Genomic DNA, 20,407 nt, shown 5'->3' on the forward strand with positions numbered 1-20,407 from the left:
TGTTAGATCCTTGCCATTTTTGTCCTTTATTGTGCCCATCTTTGCATAAAATGTTCCCTTGGTATCCCCGATTTTATAGAGATCTCTAGCCTTTTCCATTCTATTGTTTTCCTCTATTTCTTTGCATTGATCACTTAAGAAGGCTTTCTTATCTCTCCTAGCTGTTCTCTGGAGCTGTGCATTCAGTTGGGTATATCTTTTCCTTTCTCCTTTGCCTTTTGTTTCTCTTCTTTTCTCAGCTATTTGTAAGGCCTGCTCAGACAACCACTCTGCCTTCTTGCCTTTCTTTTTCTTGGGGGTGGTTTTGGTTATAACCTCCTGTACAGTGTTACGAACCTCCGTCTATAGTTCTTCAGGCACTCTCTCTACCAGGTCTAGTCCCTTGAATCTATTTGTCACTTCCACTATATAATCATAAAGGATTTGATTTAGGCCATACCTGAATGGCCTAGTGGTTTTCCCTACTTTCTTCAGTTTGAGCCTGAATTTTGCAGTAAGGAGCTCATGATCTGAGCCACAGTCAGCTCCCAGTCTTGTTTTTGCTGACTGTTTAGAGCTGCTCCATCTTTGGCTGCAAAGAATATAATCAATCTGATTTTGGTGTTGACCATCTGGTTAGGTAGATGTGTAGAGTCATATCTTGTGTTGTTGGAAGAGGGTGTTTGCTATGACCATTACTTACAATAAAAGAGAAACTGCAAATATTCTAAGTGCTCATCAATAGGATGGTGGGTATATAAATAATTATGATTTTACTGGAGAAACTTATGACATCAAAAAACATAAGAACAGGCAAGCTATTGGTACCAATAAGGGACAACAACTTTGATATTTTATACAGTGAAAATCAAGGTATAGGACAGCATTGTGTACTGAGTAACCCATTTCATTTATAAAGAAACAGACTTGTATAATTTGATAATGATAATTAGAAGTAGTTTGCATACTTACCATCTTTGCCCTTTTTTTAAAAACAGCTTTTAGAAATTAACTGGACAGGACTGACTAATCTTCTCGACATTCCTGGATTGAAGTAAGTACTCTGTTGTGCCCTGTGGCCAGCTAGCTGATAGCATGTGCGTCGGCAGTGTCATGAGACAGCCCAGCGGCTGAGTGCCGTCTCCCAGGCAGCGTCCGTGCCTTCCAGGCAGGGCGCTCGGGCTGCAGCTGCACGCCAGCCCTGTCAGGACCAGATGGAGCTGTTTCATTTGTCAGAAGGTGTCTTTCCAGTTTTGGTGTTTTAATATCCCAGAAAAATAAAGAAAACTTTAAAAAGTTTTCAAACTGGTATGTTTCAAGACAAGCCCTTCCTGGCTGCGTTCAAGCTGTGCTGCCCTGTCCCTTTCTGCCTTCTCTGCCTTGATGCACTCCTCCTGGGGGGGTGGAGTCAGCCCGGACCTGAGGCTGCGGGTGCCACTGGGAGTCTCCACTGTTCCGTGTGCTCCAGTGTCTGAACCCTGAGGACTCCTTCCAGATGAGCTGTGGAGCCTTTGGTGCACGTCCCTCCTGTGAGGGCGGTTAGGCTTCCTAGTCAGGCTGCAGGTCGTCTGTCCTCCAAGATGGAAGGCAGCAGTGGCAGACCGTTAGTCACCACCAAGCAGGAAAGCTGCTTCTCCTGCTTTCACCACTGCATTTGAAGGTTAAAGTGCCTTAAGTGTTGGTTACAGTTACATGTGTTCCTAGTGGACACTTTGTTAATCTGTGGGGTTCTTTTCCCTAAAATAGCTTAGAAAATTGAATTATGAAAGCTTTGGTTTAGTCTGCTTTTTTTTTTTTCTATTCCTTTGTATTTATTATGTCCTTGAAGTGGCCATTAGAAAGAATTTTATTTTGTTTCATTATCAGGAAAAAATGAAGATTTTAATAAGCTAAGGCATAGTTGTAATAATAAGTCTCTTTTAGGCACTGTGGTTTATTGGATATAGAAAAGCACCATTACCTTTAAAAGATTCTTGGAAAGGACAGCTTTAAAAGAATTTGTGTAAAAGGCTTTGTTAGTATTCTTGCTTTCAAGAACAAACCCTGCTCACTTGGTCTTTATTAAGCGAGTAAAGTTTTTGAGAGACAGTCCATTCATCCAACAAGCGGGTGGGGAGCGCCTGCTCTGGGTGCTGGGTGTGGCCTGCAGCCCTGTCAGGCGGCCAGACAGGGCCAGGTGCTGATGTCCAAAGGACGGCTCCTGACCCGGCTTTGCTGTTTGGCTTTGTTGCTCGGCAGGCTCTTGCCATGAAGTAGCAGCTTCTGGCTTCTATTCTGCATGCATGCTTAGCAGCCCCAGTAGAAGATTCCAGCAAATGTCCCTCTAGTTCCAGCAGAAGTTCCAGAGTTGACCTCTGTTTGTCCACCTTTCCTTGCACAAATTCTTCTGGTTCTGATGATCAGGTCTGGGTCTCGTGCCCACCCTGAGAGGAGGCAGAGAATTGCTTGAAACAGTTGCAATGAAGGACAGGAAGTCCCCCAAAGGAGGGACTCCAGGAGTTGGACGAAAGGGTGCTGGTTAGTGGCGAAAACAGCAAGTCCCTGCTGTCCTTCAGTGCAGAACAGAATGTGCGTTCTGCTTCCCTCCCCTCAGCACCGTGACCCGTGCTGTCGGGCATCTCCTCTGCAGGTGGCGCTGTGGCAGAGAGCCGGCGGGCGCTGCTGGAGGCGTCCCAAAGCACTGGAAAGGGAGAGACACACGTACACAAGGGCACACAGATACACACGTGCAGATGCAGCTTCGTTTCATTTCGTGGTTTTATATGAGGACAGACTCTGTGTGGTATACCTTCTAGCTATTGTTTTATATATAGATTTTTATACACATATAAAACATAGTCATATATAGGTATGTATAGGATTGCATATATTGTTAAGAATATATATGTATATATATTAGAAATGCAGGTGGAAATAGACACCATGCAAAAATGAGGCCATGGTATAAAAGAAATATAGTAAAATACTCCTTTAAAATTACATATATTTATATGACATATAATTTATACATAATTATATGAATTTCATGTGATAAAATACATGTCTGTGTACTTAACATAAAACTTGGGCCACTGTTTTGTGAAGATTTTATCAAGTAACAGCTGTGGCAGACCTTATCTTATAAAAGTAAATATTTAGGGGGGATCGGGATGGGGAATACATGTAAAACCATAGCTGATTCTTGTCAATGTATGACAAAAACCACTACAATATTGTAAAGTAATTAGCCTCCAACTAATTAAAAAAAAAGTAAATATTTAATAACTTTGAACCCAGCATAATGAAATCTTGCCCCAAGCTTTACTAAATGAACATCTGCCTGCTCCCTGCATTGACTGCGGAACAGAAGCCAAGGTGTGAGAAGGTAGCAGGACGCCTGAGCCATTTCACCTTACCTCGCGTGTTCACGCTCCCTGCCACTGTTCAGTGACGAGCCCTAACCCAAGTGTGAGGGGTGAAGACTGTAGGTGATGCGCAGGGCTGGGTCAGGAAGACCGGGAGGGCGGAAGGCGAGAGGAAGCCGTGCTGTGTGCTGAGCCCTGCCGCAGTCAGGACGGGGGGAGCAGCAGCTCACGGATGTGCAGCCCCGCTCGGGAGCCGTCAGTGGAGGTGCCAGCTGGGCCTTCTGCTGGCGGCATAGGCATCAGCGGGAGGTGAGGCGCCGCCCACCACCGGGGTGGCTAACAGGTTCCTGAAGCACTTACGTCAGCAGTGAGGGGCCTTCTGTCTCAGGAGATTTTTCAATATAAACAAAACTCGTGCTTCTGCAGGGAATTGCCTGAAGCAAGGGTGTGCTGGGTGCTAAAGCTTTGAGGGGCCACTTTGTCATCAGCTTGGTGAGCACTGATCCAGTGTCTGCCAGCTTACGCCCTCCGAGTCCCTCTGGAGTGCAGACGCTGGTTAACTGGCCTCTTCAGAAGAGCAGAGTTATCTGGGGAGTGTGGTTCCCGTGTTGAACTGAGAGGGCTGGCACTGAGCCTCCACATCTTGGTTGGCATTTGGACCCCAGCCTGCAGCGAGGCTCAGTCATCTCTCAGGGTGTGGTAGGACTGTCCCTGTGTCCCAGGGGATGTTCCGGCTGTGGTTCGTTTACGTCTGTCATGTGTGTAATGCTGACATCTAAAAAGTACAGGCAGGAAGTAAGGTTCTTCTAGGACTCTGCGGTTCTGGCTAAAGGTGCTTGTGCATAGCCGTGCAGCTCAGGTTCTGTGCCCTCAGAAGTGGTGTTGCAGAGACTCTTGACTCTCCATTTACACACATTTGCAAAGAACAGACAAAAAGTATATTGAAAGTACATTAATCACCAGCTCAGGTTGGATGCATGAGACTAGTGCTCAGGGCTGGTGCACTGGGAAGACCCAGAGGGGTCGGGTGGAGAGGGAGGTGGGAGAGGGGATCGGGATGGGGAATACATGTAAATCCATGGCTGATTCATGTCAATGTATGGCAAAAACCACTATAATATTGTAAAGCAATTAGCCTCCAACTAATAAAAATAAATGAAAAAAAAAAAGAAAGTACCTTAGTTTCTTTAGCCCCCACAACTTTATTCCTGCTACTGAATTCTCTGTGCAGTGGCATATACTATTTCAAATTGATTACAGTATTCAGTACCTAATAAAGTGTAAAGAAGAATGAACTGTAAATTCTTTTATTTCATTGGGAGCTCTGCATATATAACAAGAAAGATGAATTTAATGTAATGTGAAATGAGTAAATGCTTGTTTTCATATTCTCTGCACTTTTATGTGTGTTTGAAATATTTTATGTTAAAATAAGAAATGTAATTAAGTGTATATTCAGTGTTAAATCAATGATAAAGGTATGTGGAAATGTATGAGGGTGATTTAGGACATTGAGAAGTGTAGTCAGAACATTGCCTTGTGTTCTCAGAATAAGTCCCACACAGTTGTCAGCACAGCAGCATAAGCACTGTGTTGGGGGAACCGGCTCTGACCTGTTGGTAGGATGTTGCATCGTGTTTGTGCCAAGTTCACTGTTACAGGTGGTGACTCACATGAAGTGTCTGATCATTCTTTTTTTTTAACCTCCCACCTAACAGTGGTTTATCAGATACTATCATTTTGGATATAATATCAAACTATCTGGTGCTTCCCAATCGAATCACAGTCCCTCTTGTCAGCGAAGTTCAAATCGCTCAGCTGCGGTTTCCTGTACCAAAGGTAAGCATGTGTTCATCAACACTTAAAACAGACTGAAGTAACTGGTCACCTGGGTAACAGAAGTAACGCCTGGGTGCTGTGACTTCCTGCGTTTCTCCTAACAACGACCTAGCCATGTGGATCTTGATGCTGTAAAAGCTGTCTGTCCTGCCTGTCCTTAGGAGGTTGGGTAAGGGCCGTCTGGCCTAAAGCTTTCAGGGACTTAGGGCAGTTCTTACACCCCAGAGGTACTCACAGGGATTTAATTCTGCAGATGTCACTGCAAGCTGCAAAGGGCCGTGGTGACAACTTGTTCACTGCCTCAGAAAGCATTTTCTGCTTGTGTGTACGAGGTACATTCTAGCCTGACCTGGGCACCTTGTGCCAGGCTCCCATCAGGTGTGAGGAGCAGTCGTCTGTGGAGTCCTCCAGGTGCGGATGCGCCAGGCGCACCGGGGATGTTACGCGCCCCCAGACGGAGTGAGCGGGCAGGGCTGGGCTGAGTCACGGCCTGAGGGTTGGCGGCAGCTTCACTCTGGGGGCGCATTCCTCAGTGTCTTCATTTGTAGGTTGGGGTGGCGCCTCACACACAGAGGTGGCCACACATCTTGGAGGCACCTTCATCTGAGTAAACTAAACAACTTCAGCCCGAAACCACAAGAGCCTGCCAGCCACGGGTGTGGAATCCTGTCCCAGGCCCAGAGCACGTTCTCGGAGGGCAGCTCCTACTGGTTTGCGTCCCGCCTGTGTGGTCTTACCGACCATGGGCTCCAGAGGTGGAGTGGGCAGCCTGTCACGTGGTGTCTGGTCTCAGTTCAGACTTTGTTTCATGAAGTAGAAGTAGCCAGCCTTTACCTCTGCCTGTTACCCTTCTAGGAAGCTCAATCTTAGTAAGAGTGCACAGACCAACAAGCATTCATGAGCAATCCTACTGTTCTCAAAGTAACAGCAGCCCAGTCCTCACATCCCAGTTAGTCATATTGCTGGCATTCAGCAGTTGTGATGGGACACAGCTGAGGTGGGGATGTCTTTCTTCCTTCACTTAGCATCCTCAGCTTGGGGAACACGGGCTGCCTTTGCACATAGGAATCCTTGTGCTCCTGGGCCCTGGGCTCTGTTCTCTGAGCACTGGGAACCGTCTGAGCCTGCCCGGGTCCACCCTCCATGCTGCTCAAATATGTGGCCACAGTGTCTAAGCATTAAATCTGTGAAAACGTAAACGGGAGGTTGGTGACATTTTTTTTCTGGTAATGATTTTTAAAAGTATATCTGTAAAAGTATGTCTTCCTATGCTAATTGGTTGAGGAACAGCACCTGGTAACTTTTTATAAAGTGTTTATGGTATAGAATGCTGCCTTCTCAAAAGGTAACTTTACCAGTTGTGTTTACCTTGAAAGAAATATGGGTGGATATTTTTTATCAATTAAGCAACATTTTAGGGAAAGAGAACTATGTTGTCTGTAAGTGTATGTATCTCAGAGTTTCAGTCTTCTATCCATAAAATAGGTTTATTGACAGTATTGCATAGGATTATTCTAAAAATGCAGCGCAGTCACTGGTGCGTGTGAAGGACTCAGGAAGAGTCTCCTGCATCCCAGGGTGCTGGTTTCCAGTGTAGGTACTGCCCTGGTCCTACCAGGACTCAGCGCTGTTCTGGCCATGAGGCCCTGTGTCGTCTGCCTGCCTCCTGCCCTCTGCCCTGCCCAAGCCGGGGCCCTGGGGCACAGAGTGGCTCTGGGCCTCCTCCCTCCCAGGAGGGTCGCAGCTCACACCAGCTCCTCCGTCTCTGGCCTCCGGTCGGACCCTTGGGGCCCGTGGTGTTGCCCCCGAGGCACTCGTGTTTACCTTCTTTGCTCAGGGGAGAGGATCTGTCTTGTCCCCAAGCCAGCCTTTGCTCCAGGTCTGCGGGTGAACCGGTGAATAGTCTGCTCTGTCTTCCTTCTTTCTAGGGTGTCCTGAGAATACACTTTATTGAAGCTCAGGATCTTCAGGGAAAAGACACTTACCTTAAGGGACTTGTCAAGGGGAAGTCAGACCCCTACGGAGTGATTCGAGTTGGCAACCAGATCTTCCAAAGCAAGGTCATCAAGGAGAACCTCAGTCCGAAGTGGAACGAGGTGTATGAGGTGAGGGGGTGGGTGCGGTGCATCTTTCCCCAGGTTCTGCTCCTGCTCCTGGTGAGTGCTTAGTGTGAGGTGAGGGGGTGGGTGCCGTCCTTCCCCAGGCTCTGCTCCCGCCCCTGCCCTGTGGCAAGTGCTTAGTTCAGTGCAAAGAGTTTCGCTTTGATTCTCGATCTTTAAAAATACTTCACTTTGTATCCCTTCCTCACACACAATTTTAAACCTTAATCACTTTAAGCTATCTCAGTAAATAAGCGGCCGCTAACACACAAGCGTACTTCACGATGAGGTTAGTTGTATACTGTATTTTAGTTTTCATTTAGTGCATCTGGACACTTCTTCATGTCCCAAGCACAGCCACTCAGGCGAGATGACGCCCTCATGTATACACGAGGGACCTGGCCTTTGGACTCAGCACTGTAACCAGTGCCTTTTGGGTATCGTGGGGCCATATTTAGTGAACTTGGCCAAGGTGCCCCCAGAGAATGCCCCTCAGAGTGAACAACTGCATCACAGGGCGTGCGGCTTGGAAAGAACTGGAAGGGGGTACGGCCTTTACCCCACCAGCTTCTGGTCCTCCCTGCCCTGTCTGTTGCCGGATCCCAACTTCTGAGTGGTGGTGAGGGGCCAGCCCTGACCGGGGCTGCTGCAGGAGTGGAGAGATGTCCGCGCCGGTAGCCCCGATAACTGGAAGCAAGCGCAGTGCCACGTGCAAGGGAGTTCCCAGGGGCTCCCAGCATCAGCCATGTATCGGGTCTGATGGTGGGGTCTGGATGTGGAGCAGCTGCTGGAGCCGGTGTCAGCTGCGATTACGACTCAGAACAGATGCTCATAAGGGTGAGACAGCCGTGCACTGGTACCTTCCAGGCTCTGGTCTATGAACATCCCGGACAGGAATTGGAGATCGAGCTCTTTGACGAAGACCCAGACAAGGATGACTTCCTCGGAAGGTAAGTCCTCCGTGACCAGGAGTGTGGACTTTTCCTCTTTGATCGTCACTCTTAAATGTGTAACATCAGAGCAGGTTTATTACACGTTACATGTGTATTAAAATGGCTTTTCGATGTTAGGTTTGTTTCACCTTAGACCTCTTAAAACACGTTTTGTTCCTAAAACAAATTTTACATTTAAGTAAGAAAAGGAAAGCTAAGTTAAACAGGACTTGAAATTCACGTTCTTGGCTGTGCTGCCTCATTTAAGCGTTCAGCTGCCAGCTGCAGCCTCCGCGCAGCCCAGCTTCCCAGCCTTGCGCCCGGCAGGCTGCTGGGCTCCTGGCTCTAGAAATGGGTTTGTGAACTTCCTATTTGTTATTGGCCTGTGGGGGTGGGGATAGGTTGTAATTTACATTGTGCCTATGTATTGGAAAAATACTGATTTGTTTACTTAAATTGAACAATGTGTACAGCTGAAAAAATATGAACTATCAAAAAAACACACTTTAGCCTAATCTTACTATATAACTGAATTTCTTGTTGCAAAAAAGATACAAGGGTAAATGACACTGAACAGGTCTGGTTTCATCAAGGATGGCCTGTGTGTTAGGCTGTGACCTCAGAATTCATTTGTGAGACCGTTTATCAAAGGGCAACCAAAAGGTTGTAAGCAAGCAACGAACAGATGAGATTTGCACTAAAGCCTCTGTTAGATTCGGGCATCAGTGGCTGAGACTGGGGGCTGGCTGGGCCCCGGGCGTCTGTAATGGAGCAGGGAACGCAGGGCAGCGCACAGGGACACAGAGGAGGACGGGCGTGCGATCATCCCGCCCTGCTCCACTCGTCTCTGGCTCTGGGCTGCCTTACGCTTCCCAACAGAGCAGGACTATTGAGGGAAATGGGACGGGCTGTCGGGATCATGCCAGGAACGAGGCAGAGGCCCTAGAGGTGCCGGTCGGAGCTGAGGAAGCAGGGCTAGAAAGGCAGTCAGCGCCTGATTTAGCTCACAGCGACGAAGCCCGAGCCGGAGTGGCGGGTCATTGCTCAGAGAGAGCACGTCCACCCACCCTGGTCGAATGCGCCCGCCCGCGTGCCCCAGGCTCCTCTGTAGACAACGCCCGCCCCCGGCTCTCCCCTGTAGACACGCCCCGCCACCCGGGTTTCCCAGTAGACATGCCCACATGCCCGGGGCTCCTCCAGACCACTGCCTGTGGGGAGACCCAGCGTTGCCAGCCCTAACTTCAGCCATGCCGCGCTGCGTGTTCCCTGCTCCCTTCACACCCGGGTGGAAGCTTGACGAAGCTTGGAGGATGAAGCTTGTTTCTTGATAAACTATAGCATTCTGTTGCTTTTCTGGAGTACTTTTTCATAGAGTAATACTTAAGTTTATTTCAATTTTCAGAAGTGGTTTTCTGTGTTCTAAAGTTGTTGTATTGTTATTTCTATAGTCTTATGATTGATCTTATTGAAGTTGAAAAGGAGCGCCTTTTAGATGAAGTAAGTTTCCTTTGAGTACTGTTCTGTTTCATGAGTGTTGATGCAGAGTGCCCGCTGCCGCCATCCCGGATGGTCTGAGAACTTAACAGCCGCTCACAGACGTTGAGAACTTAGGCCTTCCAGTACCAGCAAAGTGAAAATACATCAGCACCTACCAGAAACACAAAATTCCCAAGTATCCAAACACACACCCACTTTGTTTCAGGCAGGCATGGTCTGCTTCGGAGTCAGGGCAGAGTCTGGTAGAAGCTCCCGAGAATCGGGCATTAAAAGGTAGTTGGGACTCATAGCAGAGCGACGCAGTGCAGTTGGTGAGACATTGTCCCAGGAAAGACACCCACAAACGCATCATGAACTGGCAGACACAGACGCTGCTTCAAGCAAGATGCTGCTCTCAGAGTAAAGAGGAAGTTTGTGATGGCTGCTGAAAGATGGGTAAGATTTGGATGAGTAAGGCGCAGTTAGCCGAAGCTCTGCCGAGAGCTGTGTCAGCCGCACACGGCGCGCAGTGGACAGGCGTCTGCAGTCGGCCCTGCTGTCCTGTGCTCCTGTGCTGTGTGGCGCGGCGGGCCCAGCAGACACGCCCTGCACTCGGACGTCCCTTCTAACGCTGAGTGTTGGTGACCGTCCTCCATTAACAGTTTGATGGCTTTTAAGCTGAAACAAGTGTAAACTAATTATTGTTATATAGTCATGAGGAAAAGCACACTTGTTAGCATGGCTGATAATGAAATTCAGTACTTGGGATCCATGTTATATTTTTTCCTGGCCCCTAAATTCCATGGATATCCATACGTAGACTCCTGGTAGTGCTGGGTGGTACGAGAGGATGTTTGAATCCTTGCCTGTCAGACAGGGCTGGCACTGGGAGTCAGTGAGTTAACACACAGAGCGGCCCCCGCTGTCGGCCTGTGGGGCCAGCCGCTCGCTCTCAGGCCTGGAGCTAAAAGTGGCAGGACTCGGGCCTTTCAGGTTTGTAGAGGCTGCTCTGCTTGTGTGTCCGATCCGGGAGGGCTGTGGCTGACCGGTTTGACTTTCTCCACAGTGGTTCACCCTGGATGAGGTGCCCAGAGGGAAGCTGCACTTGAAGCTGGAGTGGCTCACGCTCATGCCTGACGCGTCGAACCTCGAGCAGGTGCTGGAGGGGCCCCACAGCAGCGCACAGTCCTGGGCACTGAGATCGGTGCCTGAAACTGCGCTGCTGCTCACTTTCCAAATTCACAGCAGCGCCCTGACCCTGTGCTGTGAGTCACTGCGGTGGCGTAGGCGCAGATGAGAGCCAGCGGGAGTGTGCAGGCGTCCGCAGACTCGCGGAGGTCTCGGGTCTTGTGCTCGGGCGCCCTTCAGGGACTTGGGGAGCCTCGGGTCACCTGAGCACTTTGGTCTGAGTGGAATCTCATGTTCATTCTCTATACTGTGTATACGGGGCGCCTGTTTCTCCATCTTTGTTTTCTTGAGCAGTATAGACATAACTAGACGGAAACAGGAAGCTTGGAAGCCCACCTGCTGAGGCTTTTCCCTTTGGCTGTAGGTGCTGACAGACATCAGAGCTGACAAAGACCAAGCCAATGACGGGCTGTCCTCCTCGCTGCTCATCTTGTACTTGGACTCGGCCCGGAACCTTCCGGTAGGTGCTGGTTTCCTGGCAGCAGCCCCTGCTGGGTTTAGCCGTGTGCTCTCTGCTCGTTGCTGTGTTAGCCTGTCCCCGTGGCCCAGGGGAGCAGCGGTGGAGAGGGGCACAGGTGCGTTCCCTTCATGGACGTAGTCTTACGTCTCCATCTTACTGGCTTACCCAGGGTGGTCAGAATTAGCTGACGTGTTTCAGCGCACAGGAAAAGAATACACTTAGTAGTCAGGAAAGAAAACACCCTGTGGAGAGGTGCTAATTACTGAAATTCGTGCCTGCAGATGAAAATCAAATCCCTTTGGCATCGCCCCGGCCGTGGCACGGCGGGGTGAGGGGCCGCATGGCGGCAGGGATGCCCTGCACACAGCTTCTAGCCCCAGGCACGCACTGCTCATTGTGGCTGGCAGCATTCAGCCCTTAGAAACACTGTGGAGAACAGTTTCATAGACGGTGACCCGCGCAAGGAGAGGAGGCGGCATGCCAGCCCTGCGGTGGCGCGGCCTCCACGCTGAGGGCACTGCCTTGTCATCGGAGCTCACCGTGTCGACAGCATGTTTTAGAGCCCGTCTGCCTGTTCAACAGATGGCCTGTCTGCTCCATTTCATCGTGTTGGAGGCAGTTTTGTTGAAAGAAAGACTGCTGTCTCCAGAGACAGGGTGTTTCCTCCTGAGATGTGATAATCAGTGCCCAGTCACCTGAGAGCCCCATGCGTGCCCCCGGGTGCATCCTTGGTGTGGGTGGGTGCCTAGGTATCCCACCTGACCATGCTCACACCACCCTGTTCCTTTACCTTGTGAAATGCACACCCTAATTCTGTTCAGCACCTCTCTAGGGTTTAAATGGTACATTACTTGGGCTTTGCTCAAAAGCAAACTCGATGTATTTTGTGCATCTCTGTTTTATTTAAAATTTTTAACAATTAAAATCTGATTGATCATCTGTTTTTTTCATTTTGCAAAGATGTTAACTGAACTGTGTTTATGAATGTATATAATTGTACCCTTTCTTTCAGTGAAGATTTAACCTTTCTGCAGAATTACTTGTACGGTAGAACTTTTTATTTTTAACCACAATTTAAGTTTTAAAGCCTTTTATAATGCCTGATGGGAGTGAATTTGTTGTATATTTTAGAATAGAGGAAAGTAGTGCTGAACTGGCTTCTCTTTAGAACTGTGTGTTTTGTCACATTAAATTAAAATGGAATAATGTCACATAAGCAAGAGACAGAAAAGTGAATGTATTAACCTGCTATTAAAAGGGCACTTTGTGCATGAAGTGTGCTCTGGCCATCAGAGGCAGAGGATCTTGAGCAGACCGCCGCCCTGTGGGCCTGTTTGTACGGGAGTGTGCGGCGTCCCCACGTCTCCGTGCGGTTCTCTGACTCTGCCTGTTGCATCCTGGGTTTAGTGCTTCTGTGCCTCCATTGACCACAATCCACCATTCTTTGCTTTCTCCTCCCATTTCCACTTTCCCAAGAGTATCTACGAGGGAAACTTTGGGTGTGGCTACTTAAAAGAGAGGCGAGCGTCGGGACTAGTGTTTTGTGAAAATACTGCCTCAGTCTATAGAGCACTATTTGTGAGTTCTCAGTGTTCTTCCTTCTTGTGTTTGGTGGAGACTGCTAGAATGTGGACTGGAGATTAATGCCGTCTGCTCAGTGCCGGAATGACGTGCATGCCTTTCAGTTTTGCATGATTTCAGTTCCTGTGAGTGTTGCTTTCGTGCCTGTTTTGTGAAACGTAACTCTGCTGTAACTGACGCTGGTGACTGCATCTGGTACCGAGGTGGGCCAACCCCATGAGCCATGGAGGAGCCTTGGGCTCTGACGCCGCTCCTGGCCCTGAAAATTTTTTTTTAAAAAATCATCTGAGGAAACAGTGAAGCCATAATGATTAAAATGGATTTTCTTACGGTTCATCTCAATGTGAGATATAAATATTTCTTTGCAAGCTTTCAGAAATCTTCCTTAAATCTGCTTTCTCCTCCTGACCAGACACAAGGGGTATCAGAGCTTGGCTTTCCGTAAAGTCCCCGTGGCCCTGGGAACAGTGGGTGAGACAGAAACTCACTGCTGCCTGAAGACGTGCCTTCTCCCCCGTGTACCCGGAGCTCCTGGGGGGAAGAAGTGTATATTGACTTTGCGATTCGCTGCTTTTAAGGAGCTTCAAGAATTCCTGGGGTGGGTAGTTGAGCATTCTGACCTTTATCTGGGAAGTGGTTTTCATCCCCTGTGTTTCCTGAGTCCGTGCTCTGGAGCCCAGGTTCCTGGCACTGTTCTGGTCCTTTTAGCAGAGTTATTTTCACTTGCTTTGGGCTCAGAGAAAGCTGATGGCTTAGTCCTTAGTCTAGAAACTAATTATTGATTTAACTCAATAACTAGTAAGATTCTTAAAGCTCATTTGTTTCATTTTCATTTGTTTTCATTTTTATTTCAGCATGCATACTCAGTTTATTCTTATTTTTAAAAAGAAGGGGCGGGGAGCAAAACTGAAAGAAGTGGCATTTTGTCCCATTTGATGGATGAAGACAGTCAAGCCAAACCCCTGAAGGGTGGGTGAGCTGCTGTCTCCTCGCAGCCCCCGGCCCCTGACCAGCTGCTGGGGGGTCAGGAGGAGGCGGTTGTGCCTCTGGCTGCTGCTTCCGGTCACTCCCAGGAGTGTCCTGGTGGGGGCCTGTGCTGGAAGCTGCCGCCCGTGCCAGCTGAGCTGGCTGCACAGTTACTGTTTTCTGTAACTGCTCCTTTTATAGGAAATGCTTCTGACCTTGTGTCGGGATTTTTTAAATTGCTTTGTTATACTTAGCTAAGGTGTTGATTTACCCAAACTAACTTTCCTCCTGAGTTATCAAAACCACATACTCTGCTTGATGATTCAAATATAGGTGTCACCAAAAAGTTCTGCAAAGCGAATCTGGATAGATTGATCACTTCCCCCCTCTGGTTTTCAGTATGTTGTAGATCTGTCCCTTTGTCAGCTGTCCCCAAAGGCTGAGCCTGTTGCTATTTCCAGTGGAGGTTTTGGGTGGCTGCCAGCCCCACACTCTGGTACCTTCTGCTGCTCGAAACGCTCCTCCTGTTCAGCCCCGTGAGTGTGCTTCCACCCTTGGTCCCGTCTGGAAACCTCAGCACACAGGCTTTCCTTCCGAGCTGGGAAGGGCCTCTTTATCCTGCGGCCCCAGCACTTGGACCTCCTCTGGCCAGAGGAACAAGAGGGTGTTTTCTGGCCCCCAGAGGCCTCCGTGACCACATGCATCTCCTGAGCACTTTCCAAGGGCTCTGCGTGCAGAGCTCATTGCGTCTCAGGCCAGCGGGATCCCTTCTCAGATGAGGTGCTGAGAGTAGAGACCAGGGTTGCCTCTAGGAAGCCACCGAGCCAGGATGATCTGAACTCAGCCGTGTGACCCAGAGCGCACATTCTCCACCCTCCTGTCTAGTCCATCCTCGTATAAAGTGAACTTGTTACCACTTCATTAAGTCTGAGTTCATAGTGCTGTACATGGAGTTTATCTGAGAGGGCAGTGTTTGTACTAATGTCCACTCCATCCATAGAGATGCTGGGTGTGGTGCTCCTCGGCACTCTGTTAAAAGTAATTTCAGCTCTCACTTGAAAACAGCGCAGGTGACTGTTTGTGGTGAGTCGCCCCAGTGCCAGCAGTGCAGTGATGTCCAGGGGCTTCACGTTGGGCCCCCACCGAGCTCTGTCCACCTGCTCTATCACACTCCAGGCCTGGGCAGCCTCCCATGCCCTCACGTGGCTCCTCTTGCTCACTTAACCCACACCACAGCCTCTCTCCTTGCATCACGTCAGCTGATGCACGCTGCAGTAACACGCATGCAGTAAGGTCATGTCCGTATAGAAGGAGCTAGCTGCAGGGCGGGTTCGTGATGTCTTCAGGCAGCTCTCCTCAACCTCAGGGCTGTAGTTCCCAGCCCGGCCCAGGGGATCTGCTGGACCCACTGTTCCAGGGTGCTTCATAAAGAATAACACTGAATTTGAAGTTAATTCCAACTCAGGTGATAAAATCTTTCATCTTAAATGTTAATCCTCAAAGGATCTTGCAAAACAACTCTATCTTGCCTTTTTGAGGGCAATAAAGTAATGAGTTTTTAAAATCAATAAAAGTAGGACATAAAACCCGTAATAATAATAATAATAGAATAGTAGAACTTTAAAGCGAGGGGGAGCTTTTGAGATGATCTGATCAGCTTCTGCATTGTATGCTTATAGAAGAGTGGGGAACGAGGTAGATCAGGTCCCATCTTTGCTGTGATTTTTTTTCCACGAGAAGATAAAGTTCAGAAGGAAGAAAGGTAGCATTTGCTGTTCCAGGATATGACTGGTTTGAGAGCAGTTGGGGCGTCTCTGGCCCATTGATTTGTACTTTAGATGAAACCTTAAGCTTAATTATGGTTGAAATTTTATGATTTTTTTTCAAGGGACAAATCCTAGGCTTTGTTCAAGCTAAGGATAGTAAACAGAACCCTTTCCTCAGGTGTCATTTTTGGATTTTTCAAATCCCAAAGACAAGAGGGATGGGAGTAAAAGAACAGTGATATAGAGGCTGATCTGTTGTGATATTTACAGAATAAAAAGGTTTAGTCTAAGAAAATCTTGGGCATAAAGAATACTTTTACAGCTAATATTTACTGTTTCTTTGTGTAATTCTTGGTGGGTTTTGTTTAAAAAAGTTTTTGTTCTCATAAGTTTTCATGTCATTAACCTTAACATAAACTCCTCATTGCATGTTTATTAACCCTTGGTATATTCATTTTCTTCTGACTTGAAAGAGTAACCCATTAGAATTTAACCCTGATGTCTTGAAGAAGGCTGCAATTCAGAAAGCTTTAAAGGTAAACTAATAGTTTTCCCTTCAAAAGTTGATGAAAACGTATTGAAAGAGATGATGCTTTAACCCGTATAGGTTTATTGACAGATTCTTCACAAAGTAATAGAGTCATAATTACTTGTTTAGTTGAAAAGAGGCTACTTTCATTGTTAAAGAATTTAGTAGTTAGAAGAATTTAGATCAACTTTGATGATAAATTTGTAAGGTATCAATGTGGTAAATTAGACTTCTGTACTGTTGGCCTTAGACAGCAGTATCTAAGGTGCTTTTAAATCATCTGTACTTTAATTCTATTTGAGTTTGTGAAATGGTGAAATAGAAGTTCTGTTCAAAATCATAACCAATTTCTAGATTATGATTAAAATGTGTGCTCAGTGCACTGTGACTTTCCATTTAAAAAATCACCTCTTCCAATATGCTGCATCAGGGCCATCTCTGAGTCGGTGACCTCGGGCTTTTGGTGCTGCTCGTTTGGGTGACAGATCTTTCGAGAAGCTTTAAATTTCATTAAATGAGGTATATTGAAAACTAAGCTCCACTTCTTAAAACAACATGAGCATGTATTTTCTGGCTAAATTAAAAATGTTTTATTATTTTTTTTCTGATTTCTTTGAGGCCTTATTGTAAGCTTAACTATTTAGGGGGATACGTGAGGAGTTCGGTGTTGTTGTTTTAATTCTGTGCAAAGGAATCAACAGTGGGTTTTGATCAGTTTCATCCAGAAGAATAAGTTAAACTTCAAAAGAGGAAGACTAGCATTCTGCTTTGATACAGGATTTAGAAAGCCCTTAGCACACCCCACTCTGAGGAGGGGAGGTGGATCTCCTTTGGAGTACTAGTCGGTTAATGGGGTAGTTCCTCAGAACGCTGGGAGGGAACATCTCCACAGCCTTGGCCCACCACTTCTTTGGTAAGGGAAGATTATTGACCCGCAGAGGGTGATGGCTAGAATGAAGGCTCTCCAGTTAGACTAGACTATCTGGGCTGCCCAGCCAGCCTCGCGTCAGTGGGCCCTGCAATAGGCAGCAGAGTCCTCCCGGCTTTGTTCCTCAGAGCAGAGGTGACGTTCTCGTCCCTGTGGGAGTGCTGAGTTTGTTAACTGAGATCGGTGCATTTAAAGTGCCCAGTGTAGCTAGCAGAATACGTATATTTTTAATTGCTATTGTGTTTTATCTTATTTAAGCCTAACAACTCGGTTCTGGAAATGGTTTTACGCCCATGAAAACTGAGGTTCAAATAAATGAAATACACGTAGATCTTAGTAATCAACCAGAGAAAAGCTAAGATTTAAATTCAAGACAGTCTGACCTTAAAAGCTCGTATTTTCATTATACCCCATGTGTCTGTCTTGTGCTCAAGCATTTTGAGTGTTGCGTCCTGATAGAAGACTTAGTCACTGATTTAACCTTGTTTCATAGCATCCAGAATATCATCCATTTCAGGACAGTCAGCCCTCGGTGTCCGCGGATTTTGTATCCATGAGTTCAACCAATCTAGGATCGAAAATACCCTGGAAAAATCTAGAGAAAGCTCCAAATAGCAGAATTTACATTGTGTTTAGAGCTATTTACATAGCATTTACACACTTTATTAGGTATTATATATAATCTGGAGATGACGTAAATTATACAGAGGATAATACTAGGTCATTTTATAAGTGAAATTTGAGCATCTTTGAATTTGGCATCCTGACAGGGTCTTGGAATCAACCCCCCAGCAGATACTGAAGAATGACTCTATACCATTATTTTATATACGACTGAGAAAGAAAACATGGACTTTCCTGCTGGCCCAGTGGTAAAAACCCACTTGCCAATACAGGAGACTGTAGTTTCATTCCCTGGGTCAGGAAGATCCCCTGGAGAAGGAAATGGCAGCCCATTCCTGTATTCCTGCCTGGAAAATCCCATGGACAGAGGAGACTGGCAGGCTACAGTCCATGGGGTTGCAAATGAGTCGGACACGACTTGATAACTAGATAACAACAACAGCAAAGAAAGAAAATAAGGTGCCAGTTAAGGTTTGATAGCATTTATTTTACACTTACTGAAAGAATTTTTAGACTTAAGATAAACATTTTTTAGGATGCCATTCACACACACACAAAAGGAAAATAAAAGCAAAATAAATTGGGGAAGGCAGTGATAGCTACCATTCTGCTATAGTCTGCCCCAAAGCAGGCACTTAAAGTCATCCATTGTAAATTTCATTTTGTTTTCAGAGATGTTAGAAAGTTTAGACAAGGGACTGGGGGTATGTATTTAAATTGATAAGCTACAGTAAATAGGAATGAATGGCTACTTTTTCAGAGAGTAAGTGTATAAAGTTAGCTTCTGTATCAAAAATGCCAAAGTAGCAGTAGCTTAAGTAAGACAGAAGTGTATTTCCCTTGGATGTCACAGAATGCTGACTTGTGGCTTTGTGGTGCTCCATACCTCCAGCCAAAAGGGGCACACAGCAAAAGCAAGACCCCTAGACCATTATGGGGCCACACCTACCCGAAAGGAGATTCAGAAACAGAATCCGTGTCACACAGGATGTGTGCTCAGCTACAGCCCCAGGGCTCTCATGTTAAGGGAAGAAGAAGTGGATTCAGGGGGAAATTAGTATTCTCCCGCAGTAGTCTGTCACCTTGGTTTTTTTTTTTTTTTAACAGTGTTTATTTCATTTTGCAGAATTAATTCACATCAAAAAGATGAACCAGAAACTAGATTATCACAGTAGGTTTGGGCTAGTGATATTTTATTCCAATAATCATAAATTTGACACCTCTGTCATTGCTGCAGTGTTGAGGATTGACTCTAAAATTATTTAACTTAAAAACATTTTGTGACTTTATTCTAATTAATTATCACTAACACAAATATTTAACTGCATCTTCTTGTGGGGCTAAGTTATAAATAAACCTCATATATGTTGCTTTTTACCGTGTATTCTTCTATCAGCTGTCTGTACTAAAGTATGCTTCTTACCATTTTAACTTACGCCTGAATTTTTCTCATTGCATTTGTATCTGCTTAAATGCAATTTAGATTGATAACTATTCTTCCAGTCAAAATTATTTAGCAGCTGGTAAGCAAGATTTGATGATTGCTACATGTTCAAACAGAAGATACTAAATTAAAAATGTAAAAACATGCCTCTGACACATTAGTATTTTTAAGATTCCAACCAAAAAAACTGTCCTGAATCACATGCTCTCACATTTGTCCTTCCTGTGCTGTTCTCTTTCCATTTGTTTCACTTTATTCACTTTGTTACCTGAGTTTTCAGAGCTGGAATTAACATGAAAGATTTTCAGAAGATTCCATTCTTCCAGGGTTGCTTGCTTTAAACATAAAAGACCTTAACATTTTAAAATTGTTTGCAAATACAAGTTTCATTGATTTATGTAGATACAATTATGGCTTTGGGGTGTGCTTAGCAATTAATTGTTTTCCACTTAAATTGTGTCTAGATACTCCCTGTAGCTGAAGTATCAGAAGTAAATAGAAATGACTGTTAATAGAAGCAGTAATTCCATTTTTAGTAATCCCTATTTCAAGACATGTTTATTGATTTTATCTATTTTTTCTTTTTGGATAGTCTGGGAAGAAAATAAACAGCAACCCAAATCCTCTTGTCCAAATGTCAGTTGGTCACAAGGCCCAGGAGAGCAAGGTAAGGTGGCGACTCTTGACTGGCCCCTGTGACCTTGTGGCCAGGAGGGGGAGGGTGCAGGTATGGAGACTGTTGACTTCCATGTTTTTGTTTTGTATTCTCAAATCAGTCATTTGATAATGAGCTACTTAATTTGGAATAAAATATATTCACTTAAAAATAACATGAAAAAGACATGAATATGTTAATTATGCTTTTGCTTGATTTCATGGGTAGATGACATGGGGCAAGTTTCTAAGTTTCTTTTGAATGCACTATTAATATTTTGTTTAAAATGCAACAGTGTACTTAAAATTCAAGAAATGTGAATTGAATAGAAGACATTGCTGTTGCTGTAACAAGTGCTGCTTTCAGGAAACATTTTGGGAATTCCTCCCTTTTTTTGACTGCTAACCATTAATTTAGGAAACTTCCTGACGAGCAGCACCCCACAGCCAGGGGAGTGGGGGCTGTCCGTGCAGGTGACACGCTGTGGTGGGGCCAGGGCCTGGGCTGGGGGCTGCTGGCAGTCCTCTCCCGACACACGGCAGCTGGCATAGTTGACGTCTAGTAGCACAGCCCAGCTCGAGAAGGGGTAGGCTGCCC

The 20,407-nt window shown here is 46.2% G+C and overlaps 1 protein-coding gene across 4 annotated transcripts in view; it reads left to right on the forward strand.

Moving 5' to 3' along the window:
* Window positions 1–20,407, forward strand: part of ESYT2 (extended synaptotagmin 2) — a 79,828-nt gene that overhangs the window by 47,199 nt on the left and 12,222 nt on the right. For 2 of the 4 annotated variants that reach the window (XM_070478281.1, XM_070478383.1), the window contains 10 exons: window positions 978–1,033; window positions 5,042–5,162; window positions 7,091–7,267; window positions 8,129–8,211; window positions 9,642–9,690; window positions 10,736–10,825; window positions 11,222–11,317; window positions 12,794–12,895; window positions 16,104–16,166; window positions 19,748–19,822. In XM_070478281.1, the coding sequence (XP_070334382.1) occupies window positions 978–1,033; window positions 5,042–5,162; window positions 7,091–7,267; window positions 8,129–8,211; window positions 9,642–9,690; window positions 10,736–10,825; window positions 11,222–11,317; window positions 12,794–12,895; window positions 16,104–16,166; window positions 19,748–19,822 (912 nt within the window). The remainder of the gene's footprint in view (window positions 1–977; window positions 1,034–5,041; window positions 5,163–7,090; window positions 7,268–8,128; window positions 8,212–9,641; window positions 9,691–10,735; window positions 10,826–11,221; window positions 11,318–12,793; window positions 12,896–16,103; window positions 16,167–19,747; window positions 19,823–20,407) is intronic. The other 2 variants (XM_070478329.1, XM_020886182.2) reach the window with 2 other exon arrangements.

This window comes from Odocoileus virginianus, chromosome 1 (assembly GCF_023699985.2).
Source record: "Odocoileus virginianus isolate 20LAN1187 ecotype Illinois chromosome 1, Ovbor_1.2, whole genome shotgun sequence".
Lineage (NCBI taxonomy): Eukaryota > Metazoa > Chordata > Mammalia > Artiodactyla > Cervidae > Odocoileus > Odocoileus virginianus.